This window comes from Leopardus geoffroyi, chromosome E1, assembly GCF_018350155.1.
Source record: "Leopardus geoffroyi isolate Oge1 chromosome E1, O.geoffroyi_Oge1_pat1.0, whole genome shotgun sequence".
NCBI lineage: Eukaryota > Metazoa > Chordata > Mammalia > Carnivora > Felidae > Leopardus > Leopardus geoffroyi.
The window spans coordinates 49,375,931-49,389,357 of record NC_059330.1 but is presented as its reverse complement, the minus strand read 5'-3'; the positions used below and the strand labels follow the sequence as shown (position 1 = coordinate 49,389,357).

The following is a 13,427-nucleotide window of genomic DNA, read 5'->3' as shown; positions in this document are numbered from 1 at the left end:
AGTCATGGTGGCGTGGCTGCGTCGCAGCACAGGGCTGTCGGGTAGAGCCGTGCTCTGCCCCTTGCTGCCACCGTGACCCTCCGCGGGGCGTTCAGTCGGTCTTTACCTCAGTCCGCCGAGCTGCGAGGTGAGACGAGGTCCCTGGGGGGGATTACGTGAGTTCACACGCGTGAGAGGACCTAGCACGAGAGGGTGATATTAGTGTTCGCTGTCATTGTTACGATTATGGGCAAACACAGATGACTTGGAGAGGCGGGGGGAGTGGTCTGGGGCTTTGGGGACGGGCTGCATCACTGAGCAAACGGAGCAAAGTCTCACTGGCCTTGATGCGGCTTTTGGTTTTTCAGGACTGGGAAGGAAAGGAATAAAGCAGACAGGTATGCGTTGGATTGCCAGGAGAAGGCGTACTGGCTGGTCCACCGATGCCCTGTGAGTATTATCCTTCCTGGTCCCACCCGTCTGTCACCCTGTCCTCACCATCCCTTTTGCTGGCTCCTCTCCCTCTGGGGCTGGAACTGAATCAGCAAGAGTGGTGGCTTAGTGTTGGGTTAACATCCACGTGCCTCCCGGTGGAAGAGGAAAGAGACGGCTTGGAAGGAATGAGCTTGTGGCTCATCTGTTGGTCTGTTGGTGTTGGGTCTAAGTGAAGCCAGCCGTGGGAGGAACCTGAATGAGCTTGCCTTTTATAAGAAGTGGAATTGTGTGCGTGTGTGTGTGTGTGTGTGTGTGCCATGATACCTTGGAAAAGGAACACAGGAAGAAAAAACTAGAACCCAGGCTCCATGTAAAATGCTGCAGGGAACTGGAAGCCATGCCTTGTGTCTCTTGCTCCCTCTCCGTTTGCTTTTCTAGATCCTTCCCCAGCAGCTGAGGCGGGAGGGGGCTAGAGGGAACGAGTGTGTGCTGTGCCTCCCTGCTCAGAGCTCGGGGACTTTAAGTGGCCCAGAGAGACAAGCTGCGTATAAGTGACGTCACTTGTTACCGCTGGTTACCGGGAAGTGGTAGTCCCGCCCCCCGGGAGAGAAGCGTGCTGTCACGGTCACCCACTGGGGTTAACTCTGCTGCCTCAGTTTACTCCAGTGTCAGACCCAGCTGCTGCCCACAGGTCGCTACAGGGATTCTGAAAAGCGAACGCAAATGTCATTCCTCTTCTTCCTCCACTTTTCCTGCCCGCCAGGTGGCCGAATTCTCAGAACCAGCACATGAGCTGGGTCGGTCACGGTGCCAAAGCTTCTGGGGTTTTGAACTTGGAGCTCGTCAGATTTGGGCCATTTGGGCCATTTTCTTTCTACATTCAGAACCAGATATCGCATGCGGTGTGCCATCTGTGGGGGCATCGATTTGCACGCCTCGCTGCTGAGGTCAAGGTCCTGGGGTTGATCCCCAAGAAGCTTGTTGGGTGTTGCTTTGTTTCAGGCTTCCTTCCCCTAGACAAACCAGTTAGCTGACACCCGACACAGGTCCCCTGGGTGAAAGAGTGCTGACTGGGATGACAGGGTCCTGGAGAGACAGCCAAGCACGCCTTCCCCGCCCCTCCCCTTTGTAGCTCAGGAGTGACATCTTTGTTCAGCCTGCCTCCTGTCATCTGTTCCTAACTGGGGAGCCTTGGTGAGGATAAGGGCAAATGGCGGGTAAGCCAGTCATCTGGCAAGATGTCCTGGTGCCCGTGGCACTCGTGATGGAGGGGACCCTGCTCCTTGCACGGTGGAGAATGGCTTCCGTGGTACATGCAGAGACTCCGTGGTGGGGAAATAGCCGGGTGACTGCATCGCTTGCAACGTGACATCGACGGGCTGTGCACAGGATCCGCCTCGGATCTCTCTCCTCCCCTCTGTCCCTGCAACCACGAGGCCTGTAGGGAACAGAGTGAAAACCAGATGATCTGAGTTCTCCCCATGTCTTGGGGAAAGCTCTCAGCCCCCGCCCCAGGCAACTGGCCGAATGGCTCCTCACGGTATGATGCACAAGTCGCTGAATTTGACAAGGCGACTCTGTGATTACTGCTTCTTCCACCATCACCTGTGCCGCCTCCAACCCACCACCACTGCTCCCGCTTCCTCCGCCTCCACCGGCACCATTGTGACCGTCGCCGCCGCCATCATCGTCATCAATCACAGCAGACCCAACTGAGCACATAAGTGTGTGCCGGGCACTGTGCTAGCGTCCTTCTGCATTCGTTCCCTCATCTCATCTTTGCAGCCCCGTGTAGAAGGTGGTATTATTAGTCCCATTCTGCTGATAAGGATGCTGAGGCTCAGGGATGTTGCCAAAGTTGCACAGCTAGTGAGTGTCAGAGGAGCTCTCTCTCCTTTCCCTCTGCTCTTATGCCGCCCATGACAGTGTCCCGTGATGTCTTAGTGCATCCGTAGGCCTTTTTGTAACCCCCCCCACCCCCGGTCATTAGCGCATCGCATGAATCACTGCTGCTCCAACGAACATGATGCCAGGGTTCCAAGGTACCCAGTCCCTCTTTGATAGTGCCAGGGAGCCAAGTTCGCCGTGATGTTCTGGTGTACCCGGGGCAGTTGTAAAACCCCGCGGACGCAAAACTGTTCTCCCATCCAGTCTCCGTCAGTGCTGCCCCCCAAGCCAAAGGAAGTCAAAGATGAGGCTGGGGAGTATCTGGGTCCTGCTCTCCCCAACTTTTTTTTTTTTAACTTTTTAAAACATTTATTTATTTTTGAGAGAGAGAGTGTGAGTGGGGCGAGGGGCAGAGAGAGAGAGAGAGAGAGAGGGAGACACAGAATCCGAAGCAGGCTCCAGGCTCTGAGCCATCAGCACAGAGCCCGAGGCAGGGCTCGAACTCATAAGCCGTGAGACCTGAGTTGAAGTTGGACCTTTAGCCAGGCGCCCCCATCTCCCCGACTTTCTTTTTTTTTTTATTTATTTATTTATTTAAAAAAAAATTTTTCTTTCAACGTTTATTTATTTTTGGGACAGAGAGAGACAGAGCATGAACGGGGGAGGGGCAGAGAGAGAGGGAGACACAGAATCGGAAACAGGCTCCAGGCTCTGAGCCATCAGCCCAGAGCCCGACGCGGGGCTCGAACTCACGGACCGCGAGATCGTGACCTGGCTGAAGTCGGACGCTCAACCGACTGCGCCACCCAGGCGCCCTCCCCGACTTTCTTAAAACACAGTCCGCCTCCTGGTGGAATGTTCCGTTTGAGGGGCGTCCTGCTTGAAGTCTGTCTCAGCCTAGGTAGAAATCGAGAAGTTGGACTGACAGACCCACGAAGCCCAGGGGCTTAGGGACTGTCAGACTGTCTCCAGGGGACCCAAACTGTCACCTCAGTGGGAGAAAAGCCAGCCAGGCAAACAAAGCTTTTGGCTCCGTGGAGTCTAGAACCAACTGTGTGTGGACTGTCTGGAACCAACTGTCATAGCGTGGGACATGGCTTGCTGTTACCCAGCCGTCCCCTTGTCTGTTCAGTGATCCGTGAAACCTTCATGGACCCTGACTCCGAGCCAGCTGAGGTGGGTTCTGGGCGTAAAACAACTGCTAAAAGTCCTCAAGCCCCTGCCCATATTAGGCCCTTGGCGAGGATGATCCCACTTACCTGATGACAATGCCGCCCAATAGGGAGTCTCCCCATCACTGTTATCCCGACGGGGCCAGCGATCAAGGCTCAGAGATGGTCAGTAGGTTGCACAGCACTGGGATGTGAATCCACATCTGTCTGACGAGCTCCCGCTCTAGGAGGTGCGCCCACACGTGGTCCCCTCTCCCAGCTCGGGGGGTGCAAAATCCAAATCGTGGTAACGGGCTAGCAGCACTGCTCCAGAGGTAAGGCTTAAGTGCTGAGGGGGCACGGCGCGGGGTGATCGGTTAAGGGGGTGGTGGGAATGTGGTGCCAGATGCTGTAGCAGGGATATCAGCACAGACAGAGGCCAAGACCACCCTCGAGATGTGGGATGGGAGGTGGTGGCTGAGGGATCCGGCCCACCCCCCATCCTGAGCCCAAACGCTACCTGTAACTCAGCATGGATGTGCTGGGGACTGGGTCTAGAAGGGGAGAATGATGAAGGAAAGTGATGTTCCCCTCCCATTTTTTTAACCTGCTGCATCCGGGCAGGATGCCAACAAGAGTTACTTGTGTAAGGCAGCAGAGGGAGAACGAGGGAGAACGGTTCCTTCAGAGAAGTCACCTGGGGGCTTTCCGTGCGTCTTTGCTTCATGGGCTGTGACTTTTGGGTCTCTCGGGAATCTGGTCGCTGACGTCTGGACCATGGATACATGAAGGATATGGTCCAGGGATGCAGGTGGTATGTGCTTTAAATCACGCGGTCGCTTGTCTGAGTATCAAGCTAAATGGCCTTCGCGTCAACCGCGAACTCTGCCGGGTCACCAGAGTGGCTGCCTTCCATTTCCTGTCAAGGTTGGGCTGAATGTCCAACAACAGCGAGATGGCAAAATAAATTTAAATAAATAAATGGCTTTAAATCTTTTAAAAAACTTTTAATGTTTTATTTACTTTTGAGAGACAGAGACAGAGATAGAGACAGAGCACGAGTGGGGGAGGGGCAGAGAGAGAGGGAGACAGAATCCCAACAGGCTCCAGGCTCCGAGCTGTCAGCACAGAGACCAACGTGGGGCTCAAACTCAGGAACTACGAGAACATGACCTGAGCCCAAATCGGATGCTTGACCGACTGAGCCACCCAGGCGCCTCAATAGATTTAAATCTTTAAGGGGCACCTGAGTGGCTCAGTCAGTTAAGCAGCCAGCTTTTGATTTTGGCTCAGGTCGTGAGCTCGCAGTTGTGGGATCGAGCCCTGTGTTGGGCTCCCCACTGAGCCTGGAGCCTGCTTAGGATTCTCTCTCTCTCTCTCTCTCTCTCTCTCTTTCTCTTGCTCTCTCTCTCTCAAAAAAAAAAAAAAAACAAAAAAAAAAAAAAACAAAAAAAACAAAACCAAAACCAAAAAGCCTTTAAATATAAGATTATATCCATATGAAGGACCATTGCGATTAAATCATTAAATTACTAAAATAGCATTTTCAAAGGCCATTTGTTGACCTGGGAAAATGGTCTGACATAGAGCGTTATGTCATAAAAACCGATGGAAAACTCCACATACTCTGATCCAGATGATCAGAAATGCCCTCTCTGGGCCAAGTGCCCCCTAGGCAATGGGGGTATTTGAATTCTAAGCCAGGACAGCCCTCAAGGGGCTCGTGGTCTGGCGGGGGGACGAAGGACAGCTTTGCACCATGGGTGTGTACCATACAGCACGCCAGCACAGCGTGAAAGAGGCAGGGGTCTCGAGGCAGATCAGGGCCCGGGAGCACCTCTCCGTAGAAGTGATGTTCCAGCCAGGACTCGTCCCCTGGTGCAGCCTCCTCTCTGTCTTCCCCCTGCTTTATTTTGTTTATGGAACCGTGTGGCATTTTGTTGTTTTCTGTTCCATGCGCCGGAAGGGTCTGAACTGATACGTTAGGGGAAAGAGAGATGATGAGGGAGAGGAGGACAAGGCACGGGAGGGACGTGTGGCGTGTCACCAAGAAGTGTCCGTCAGCTCCCAGCCTGGCTCTGCTCTGGAACGCCGATTCTGGGGATGTCGCCTCCTCGCGGAGCAGTCTTTGGGGGTACAAAGGTCCTTTCCTCACCCGAATTTTGAGGCATTTAGCAAATCGCCTCTTTGGCCGACGCCCAAGAGATATTCTTGGGGCGTCACCCGCTGGCACTCACCGCAGGGGGACTGTCTCTGCGGGCTTCCCGCGTGTGGCAGTGGCCCTGGGCACATCTGCGCGTCTCCTTATCTGCCGGCCGCCCGCCCACTGCAGGGATGTCTTTGCCCTGTTTCCTGTGAGCTGGCGGTCAGCTCTGGGTTGTCTTCGTCGAGCACCCTCTTGTGTGCCAGAAATGGCATCAGCAGTGGTGACCGCCGTGGAGAACGAGCACTTGGTGCTACCCGACGAGTAAAGGAACGAATGAGCGGAGGCTGGGAGCCTTCCAAACCAGCAGAGGGAGAAAGGCAGTCCCCTGGGTGGGGGTGTGTGACTAATTGCCAAGGGGCTGCCTCGCCCACAAGACTGGAAGTGCCTTGAGATGCCATCTGGGGATGCCTCGAGGTGTCACGTTGGCCAGGGGCTCTCTGGGCTGAGCGCAATGTCAGCCATGGGAAGTGCCTGATAAATATTTGTTGATGGAAGCCCACATGTGACAATTAGAGTAACGATGGCCGCTCCCTTCCCCTCTCTCTCTCCCCACCCACTTTCTACTTCTTTCTTTTATCTCTTCCTTGCCTAGTCCGTGTACCCAGTATCTGCCCCCGTGGTAGCCCGCTGAGCTAAGCTGGCAGATTTAGCAAGTGAAATAGAAGATGCCCAGTTCAATTGGAATTTCAGATAAACAGCAAATGATTTATGTCGCAAAATTTTTATGCTTATTGTATATTTACATTAAAAACACGTGGAATGTATTTTTATGTAAATAATGAATCAGAATTCTTTGTTGTTTATCTGACATTCACACTTAACTGAGCACCATGCATTTTATTGGGCAATCATGCCTCTGAGCTAAAAATGTGGCGAATCCCATTGGGGTTGAATCTGATGGGGACAAAGTTCGGCAGGCTCTGGCGTCTGCATCAGTGTGGAAGGCCTGGTTAAGCACACATATGGAGAATTTGATGGTTGCCTGCACCAAACTAACAGAGAAGGAAGTGAAAAACCCAACTTGTTGGCCAAGGAATTGGGAGAGACCAAGCAAGATTGGCTGGAGGGTTGGCTGCCTGATGGAGAAGGGAACTGGTAAAGACTGAGGCCCGTTTGGGGCCAGGCCTTTACATACATGATCCTAAAATGGGTCCAAGCCCTTGCTCAGTAATAGCTACTGTCTGGTGAGAGCTTCACATGTCATCTTACTAAATCCTCAACAAGAACTTGACAGGTAGGAGAGATCATCTCCAGTTCTCGGGAGGGATAGCAAGTGTAGAGAGGAGAAATAGTTTCCAAAATCTTCCTTACAGCTAGGAAGCGGCAGATCCAGGGTTGGAACCCAAATGTGCCTGACGGGAGCCCGGACTCTTCAAAGTACTGCACTGTAGGGTGGGGAAGGAGCACTCCCAGAGGAGTCAGAGTCCTATGGACAAATCCCAGTGAACTCTTACTGAGTTTAAGTTTTATCCCTCCCTCCCTCCCTCCCTCTCTCCATCCACCTGTTCATCCATCCATCCATCCATCCATCCATATTGCCTTTCATTCATCCATCCAGCCAACCATCCATTCATCCATCCATCCATCCATCCATCCACCCATCCACCCATATTGCCTTTCATTCATCCATCCAGCCAACCATCCATTCATCCATCCATCCATCCATCCATCCATCCATCCATCCACCCACCCATATTGCCTTTCATCCATCCATCCATCCATCCATCCATCCATCCATCCATATTGCCTTTCATTCATCCATCCAGCCAACCATCCATCCATCCATCCATCCATCCATCCATCCATCCACCCATATTGCCTTTCATCCATCCAACCATCCATCCACCCACCCATATTGCCTTTCATCCATCCAACCATCCATCCATCCACCCACCCATATTGCCTTTCATCCATCCAACCATCCATCCATCCATCCATCCACCCATCCATCCATCAATCTATCCATCCATTCACCCCTCCCCCAAACATATACCTATCCACCCATCCATCCTATTGTGTTGGGTTCTGGGGATGCTGTGGTAGTAGAACAAATCCATGAAGCTTAACAGCTCACCTAGAGCATCTTACGGTAGCTTGTAGCACCCTGTGGGGTAAGCCATAAGCCCTTCTTAGCTCAGTCTCATAACTGGCAGCTTGGTGAAGACCCAAAGTGAATCATAATAAAGTAGAGGCTTTTCCAGTGGTGGTTCTTATGTTGTTTTTATTCCATTCAGCCGGGAATGAACAATGTGCTGGACTATGGCCTGGACCGAGTGACGAATCCGAATGAAGTTCAGGTAAACCAGGTGGGTCTCTGCTGCATACTTTGGGCAGGGCCAAGGTCAGGTTCTTAGGCTGGGAAGGTGTCCGTATGTCTATTGCCTATTTTTGTCTGTTGGGGCAATGATATCTCCCCTTTAAGGCTACCAAGAGATATCTTGTGATACCAGTGTTGGGAAGGGGGGAGGCCATGGGTCTCGCATGATGGGAGGTGAGAGAATGTAGAGTGCAGGTCAGTGCAAATAGGATCTAGGTGGTTGGTCTTCAGACTTTTACGAGGCAGTTCCTTTGAAAATCTGATGAAAGTGGGGTGCCTGGGTGGCTCAGTCGGTTAAGCATCTGACTTTGGCTCAGGTCATGATCTCACGGTTCGTGGGTTCGAGCCCTGCGTCGGGCTCTGTGCTGACAGCTCACAGCCTGGAACCTGCTTCAGATTCTGTGCCTCCCTTTCTCTCTGCCCCTCCCTGGCTCTCTCTCTCTCTCTCTCTCTCAAAAATAAACATTAAAAAAAATTAAAGAAAAACTGATGAAAGGTATGAACCCATTCTGCCTAAAGATGCCCAGACAGACATTTTGCACACAACTTCAGCCAGGTCCCAGACCCCCTGGAGACTAGAGGCCCCAGGCTCAAAACCCTTGAATCAACTTTGAATTTAAACCTACAACTTCAGCCAGGTCCCAGACCCCCTGGAGACTAGAGGCCCCAGGCTCAAAACCCTTGAATCAACTTTGAATTTAAACCTTAATCCACGTGACCTAGAACTCTTTCTTTTGCATCTCAGTAGGGTGGGGGCCTTTGCAAAGATTCTCTTATGCTGTTAGTTTTGCAAGGACCCTTTTCCCAGATAGGCCACCATTTATGATGGATGGCCATTTTTCTATGACAATTATCTATCTATCTTTAAATTTCATTCATTCATTCATTCATTCATTCATTCATTTATGAGAGAGAGAGAGAGAGAGAGAGAGAGAGAGAGAGAGAAAGAAACAGTGAGCATGAGCAGGGGAGGGGCAGAGAGAGAGGGAAATGGAATTCGAAGCAAGCTCCAGGCTGAGCTGTCAGCACAGAGCCCAACACGGGGCTTGAACCCACAAACTGTGAGATCGTGACCCGAGCCGAAGTTGGACGCTCAACCGACTGAGCCACCCAGGCGCCCTGACCATTTTTTATTTAAAGAAATGCAGGGCATAAGCTGTTGAAAGAGCGAGCATCAAGCATGGCACTATCTTTGGGGCCAGATAATTCCTTGAGGGATTGCCTACGTGTTGTGGGATGTTGAGTAGCATCCCTGGGTGCCAGTAACTCCATGCGTTTCCCTGCCAGACTCCCAGTCCTGATGATCACACGTATCTTCAGACATTGTCCAGGGTGCCCTGAGGGACAAGATGGCCCCGGTTGAGATCCATGGAGCCTGAAACCCACTTAAGCTCGTCTTAGACAGTTTCATTGCTCTCCTTCTAATGTCCTTGGGCAGCAAGGGGTTGTTTTAGCCTCATATGTCACCTGTAAGCCTTGGTGGTGCCTAAAGTCTTGAGTTGGGACGTGGGGGGAATGTGCCAGAAAGGGGGAAGAAGGGACCTGGAACTCAAGATGGCTGTGGGGACCACCAGTGCGTGAGACAGAGGTTTGAGTTTAGGGATGGGGTCCACATGGAGAGGGGGCGTTGAGTTCCCAGAGGGTGGTGTCCCCTGGAGCATTGCTAGGTCCCTTGGTCAACAACTTAAAGTGACCCTTCCTTTGACACATATATGGCACTGTCAGCCTTCATGGCTTTTTCCACATTCCCCTCATCAGACGACAGATAATTGCTGAGGCCTAGTAGGCTGGGTTGCTATGGAAACAGAATTATCAAGGAAAATACTGAACTGAGGTGGAAGATGTGCTTTTTTTTTTTCTTTTTTAAATGGATAACTGGCAGTTCTAGAAACCTCTGTGGTGTGGAGGAGGGGAGGGCATGGGTGGAAAGTGCATCACTGTTCTCTGACCCTGGGCTGTTGGGAATTGGCTCACCTGTGTGTGTGTGTGTGTGTGTGTGTGTGTGTGTGTGTGTGTGTGTCTGTGATGTGGGAGGCCTTTAATTCCAGCTCTGGGAGGACAGCAGAGGAGCTGAGGTCCTCTGTCCTCTGTGCTCCTTGGGGGTAACTTCAAGGAGCCTGGTCAGACCCCTCCTCGCTGAGGAAGCATCTTTCGGCTCACGGGCGGTCGGGCCAGGAGGAGAGCCTGCATTCTGGCATTCACCACCCGCTTCTAGCCAGACGCTGGCAATACTCTCAGCTCAGAGTCAGAGAGCCAGACGGTGTGTGAGGCTGAGGGCTGTCTTCACCATGGGCATGTTTGACACGGGGGCTCTTTCACTTTGTTTTTCCTTCATCTTGTCTCTCTCTCTCTCTCTCTCTCCCACCAGCTCTCCTTGCCCTGTCTGCACTCTGGCTGCTCTGGAATATTCAGAAGAATAAAAAACCGTAATTCTCGTGCGAGCGGGGCCTCTCCTGCTCAGCCAGCCTCGGCGTGTGTGAGGCCCGGCTGTGGTGGGGAATGGAGGCTGGCGCCATGTTGGATCTGTTGGCGACATTTCCCACCGTCTAACTGAACGTCCCCTGCTTTTCTGGGCTGATCTGCCCTGAGGGGAGAGGGTCACAAGAACGTGAAGTGTCTCCATGAGGCCTTGGGTTTTCAGATTTGTGTCTCATTTCAGAGAAGAGCTCTCGTTGCTGGTTTGAAGAGAGAGAGGCCATTTCTGAGAATTAGTGGATTCTAGAAAAGATACCTGTTTTCCTTAAATGGAGGCAAATAACCCAAAAGAAATGAACAGCGTCAGGCACAAGAAAGAAAACTGTTAGGTTGGCAGGTGTCTAGGGCTCTGGGTGCCCCACCTCCTTAGGCTGGTGGCCTCTGATTGGTGTGGCTGCCCAGCCCTGGGGGGAACTGGCTGTGGGCCAAGGGCTGCACCCAGAGAGCGTGTCTTCTCTCGGTTTCCATACCTTGTGGCACACTCGGCCCCCATCTTCCCTTTATTTCAGTGAGGAGACATCATGGCGGCCGGGCAGTAGCCAGGCCGTGAACAGTGGTGTGCCCGGGGCTGGCCCTTCCTCCCCTGACCCCGACAGGGTGACGATGGTCGTGTCGTGATGAGGACCGGTGCGCCGTGCTGAAGAGAGCTTTGACATCAGGGTGAATCCCAGCCCTGCCTCTCCCTGGACATGTGATCTCGGATAAGCTTTTGAGCCACTCAAAGCCTCAGTTTCCTTACCTATAAAATGGGGGTAACAAGAGCCCCTTCCTCGGAGGATCACGTGAGATCACTTACGTGAAGTGTCTAGAATGGTATCTACCACGTAGAGGTCGCTGCACAGACAGTAGCTGTCATTATGGTAGCTGCCGCTATGCTGTGAGTGGACTAATCTGTGGGTCCCCTAGACCCTGTTTTCGGGGGATGTACTTAGCCAATTTCCTCTTCCACCCTTACACCGTCTTCTATTTCTACCGGTAGGAAGGGGTGGCCTCTCTTGTCTAGGCCACTGAACAGCACTGTTGACACTGGCGTGCACACCAGTCTTGGGGTGAAAGACAGAAATGTGGCTCCATAGGGTTAAATACTCTGCGCTTCAGAGCCCTCAGCCTGGAGCCCTCAGTGAGAGAAAGCCCCCATTTGCTCCCACCGACTGGGGACAAACGACTTTCTTCTCATGACCGGCGCCGGCTGGAAGGGACCGCTCCGGTGGCTGATGTTGGCGGACAGCTCCCGGTGGGCCAGGCGCCCTTGAAGTTCTTCATGCTTTCTTTGGACAAGGGGCCCCGCGTGTGCATTTTGCACCCGACCCTGCAAATTGTGTAATCTGCGCCTGGTCAGGAAGTCCGAGGCAGGGCAGGTGGCAACCTGGGCTTCTTGTCTCCTTGGCCGGTAGCCACCTCCCATCTCTAGTTTCGTCTGCTCTCCATTAACTGCGTCAGTCCCCAGACTTCCTGGTTGCTGACTTTTGACCCTCTCCCTGCTCTTAATGCCTGTGTTCCCCGATTCCTCACGGTTGTCCCCATCTTGTGTTTCACCCTGGGGCTTGCCAGACCCTCGCCTCTGTTTCTTCGTGTGTTCCTGCCTGGCTGTCTGATCCCAGGGTCCCTGCCGGCCCCTCCTCCTCCCTTTCCACCTCCCCGTCTGCAGCGGCCCCAGGATCTCTTCAGGGCACGGCCTGATAATTGTCTGCAGCCAAAACCCGGGTTTTGAGGCCAGCAAGCCGGCCACAGAGCTGTGTAAACAGGCTATAGATGTGTCCCTATTTGGGTAGCTCCACAGGAGAAAAATAACAAGTTAGAATTCCAAGAATGCATAACATTTGAAGATTCCTTAGGCAGAGTATCTTCCTGTAGGCAAATGTGTCACTCGGATGAGGAATAAAGAAGTGACTTCCCATCAGGAGGGCCAACTGTTGAGAAAGCAGGGGGTTTGTGCATGAATTACAGGGAGAAAAAAATGTTTATGTCTTATGTTGCCAGGAAGTGGTTTTCTTTGAATGGCTTAGAAATGTGTGTGTGTGTGTGTGTGTGTGTGTGTGTGTGTGTGTGTGTGTGTATTTTTAATAACTTCATTTTAATGTTAAAAACATTTTTTAATGTTTTATTTATTTTTGAGAGAGAGAGAGAGAGAGAGCGTGAGTGGGGGAGAGGCAGACAGAGAGGGAGACACAGAATCTGAAGCAGGCTCCAGGCTCCGAGCTGTCAGCACTGAGCCCAGAGCAGGGCTCGAACTGACAGACTGAGAGATCATGACCTGAGCTGAAGTCAGGCGCTTGACCGACTGAGCCACCCCCGTGCCCCTTTAATGTTTTTTTTTTTTTTAAATGGCCTTGGCTAAGTAATAATGATATTGACCAGTTTATGAGATTTAGCAAATAAAAATACAGGGTGTTCAGCTGAATCTGAATTTCAGATAAACAACAGATAGCTTCTTTAGCATAAGTATGTCCCAGGTATTGATGGGCACCCTGTCCTTTACCTTGTGATTGGGGTAACCCCATACCATGCCTGCTGTCAGCAGTAGTGTGTGAACCCCAGTCAGGAGCCCCTGGATGTTGAGCCTCTCCTATATGCCAGTCACCTGTGTGTATTATCTCATTTAATCCCCTCCCCCCCCTTTTAATCCCCTTTTACAAGGGAGGAAAGAGGCTTTGAAGTGCTAAATAACTCATGCGAAGTCATATGGCCAATAAGTGACAGAACCTGTAATTGGACCTGGGCCTGATCTGAAAGTCCGTACCATTTCCTAAGACTTACCCCTCTCCCCGAACTCTCTCTCTCTGTCTGTTAGAAAAGTTCAGAACCCTCTCCTGTACCATCCCAATGTAGACAGACCCTTAGCAGGACAGGGGTACTCTTATATTCATCAAGAGGAAGCTGTTATTTATTTTGAGAGAAAGAGAGAGAGAGAGTGTGGGACAGCGGCAGAGAGAGAAAGGGAGAGAGAATCCCAAGCATGCCCTGCACGGTCCGTGCA

At 52.1% G+C, this 13,427-nt stretch overlaps 1 protein-coding gene across 2 annotated transcripts in view; it reads left to right on the top strand.

The window, feature by feature from the left end:
* Positions 1 to 13,427, top strand: part of RGS9 (regulator of G protein signaling 9) — a 70,450-nt gene that overhangs the window by 26,190 nt on the left and 30,833 nt on the right. The window contains exons 8-9 of one of the 2 annotated variants that reach the window (XM_045489518.1): positions 348 to 429; positions 7,893 to 7,955. In XM_045489518.1, coding sequence (XP_045345474.1) covers positions 348 to 429; positions 7,893 to 7,955 — 145 coding nt within the window. Of the gene's footprint in view, positions 1 to 347; positions 430 to 7,892; positions 7,965 to 13,427 lie in introns of both variants that reach the window. The other variant, XM_045489517.1, reaches the window with a different exon arrangement.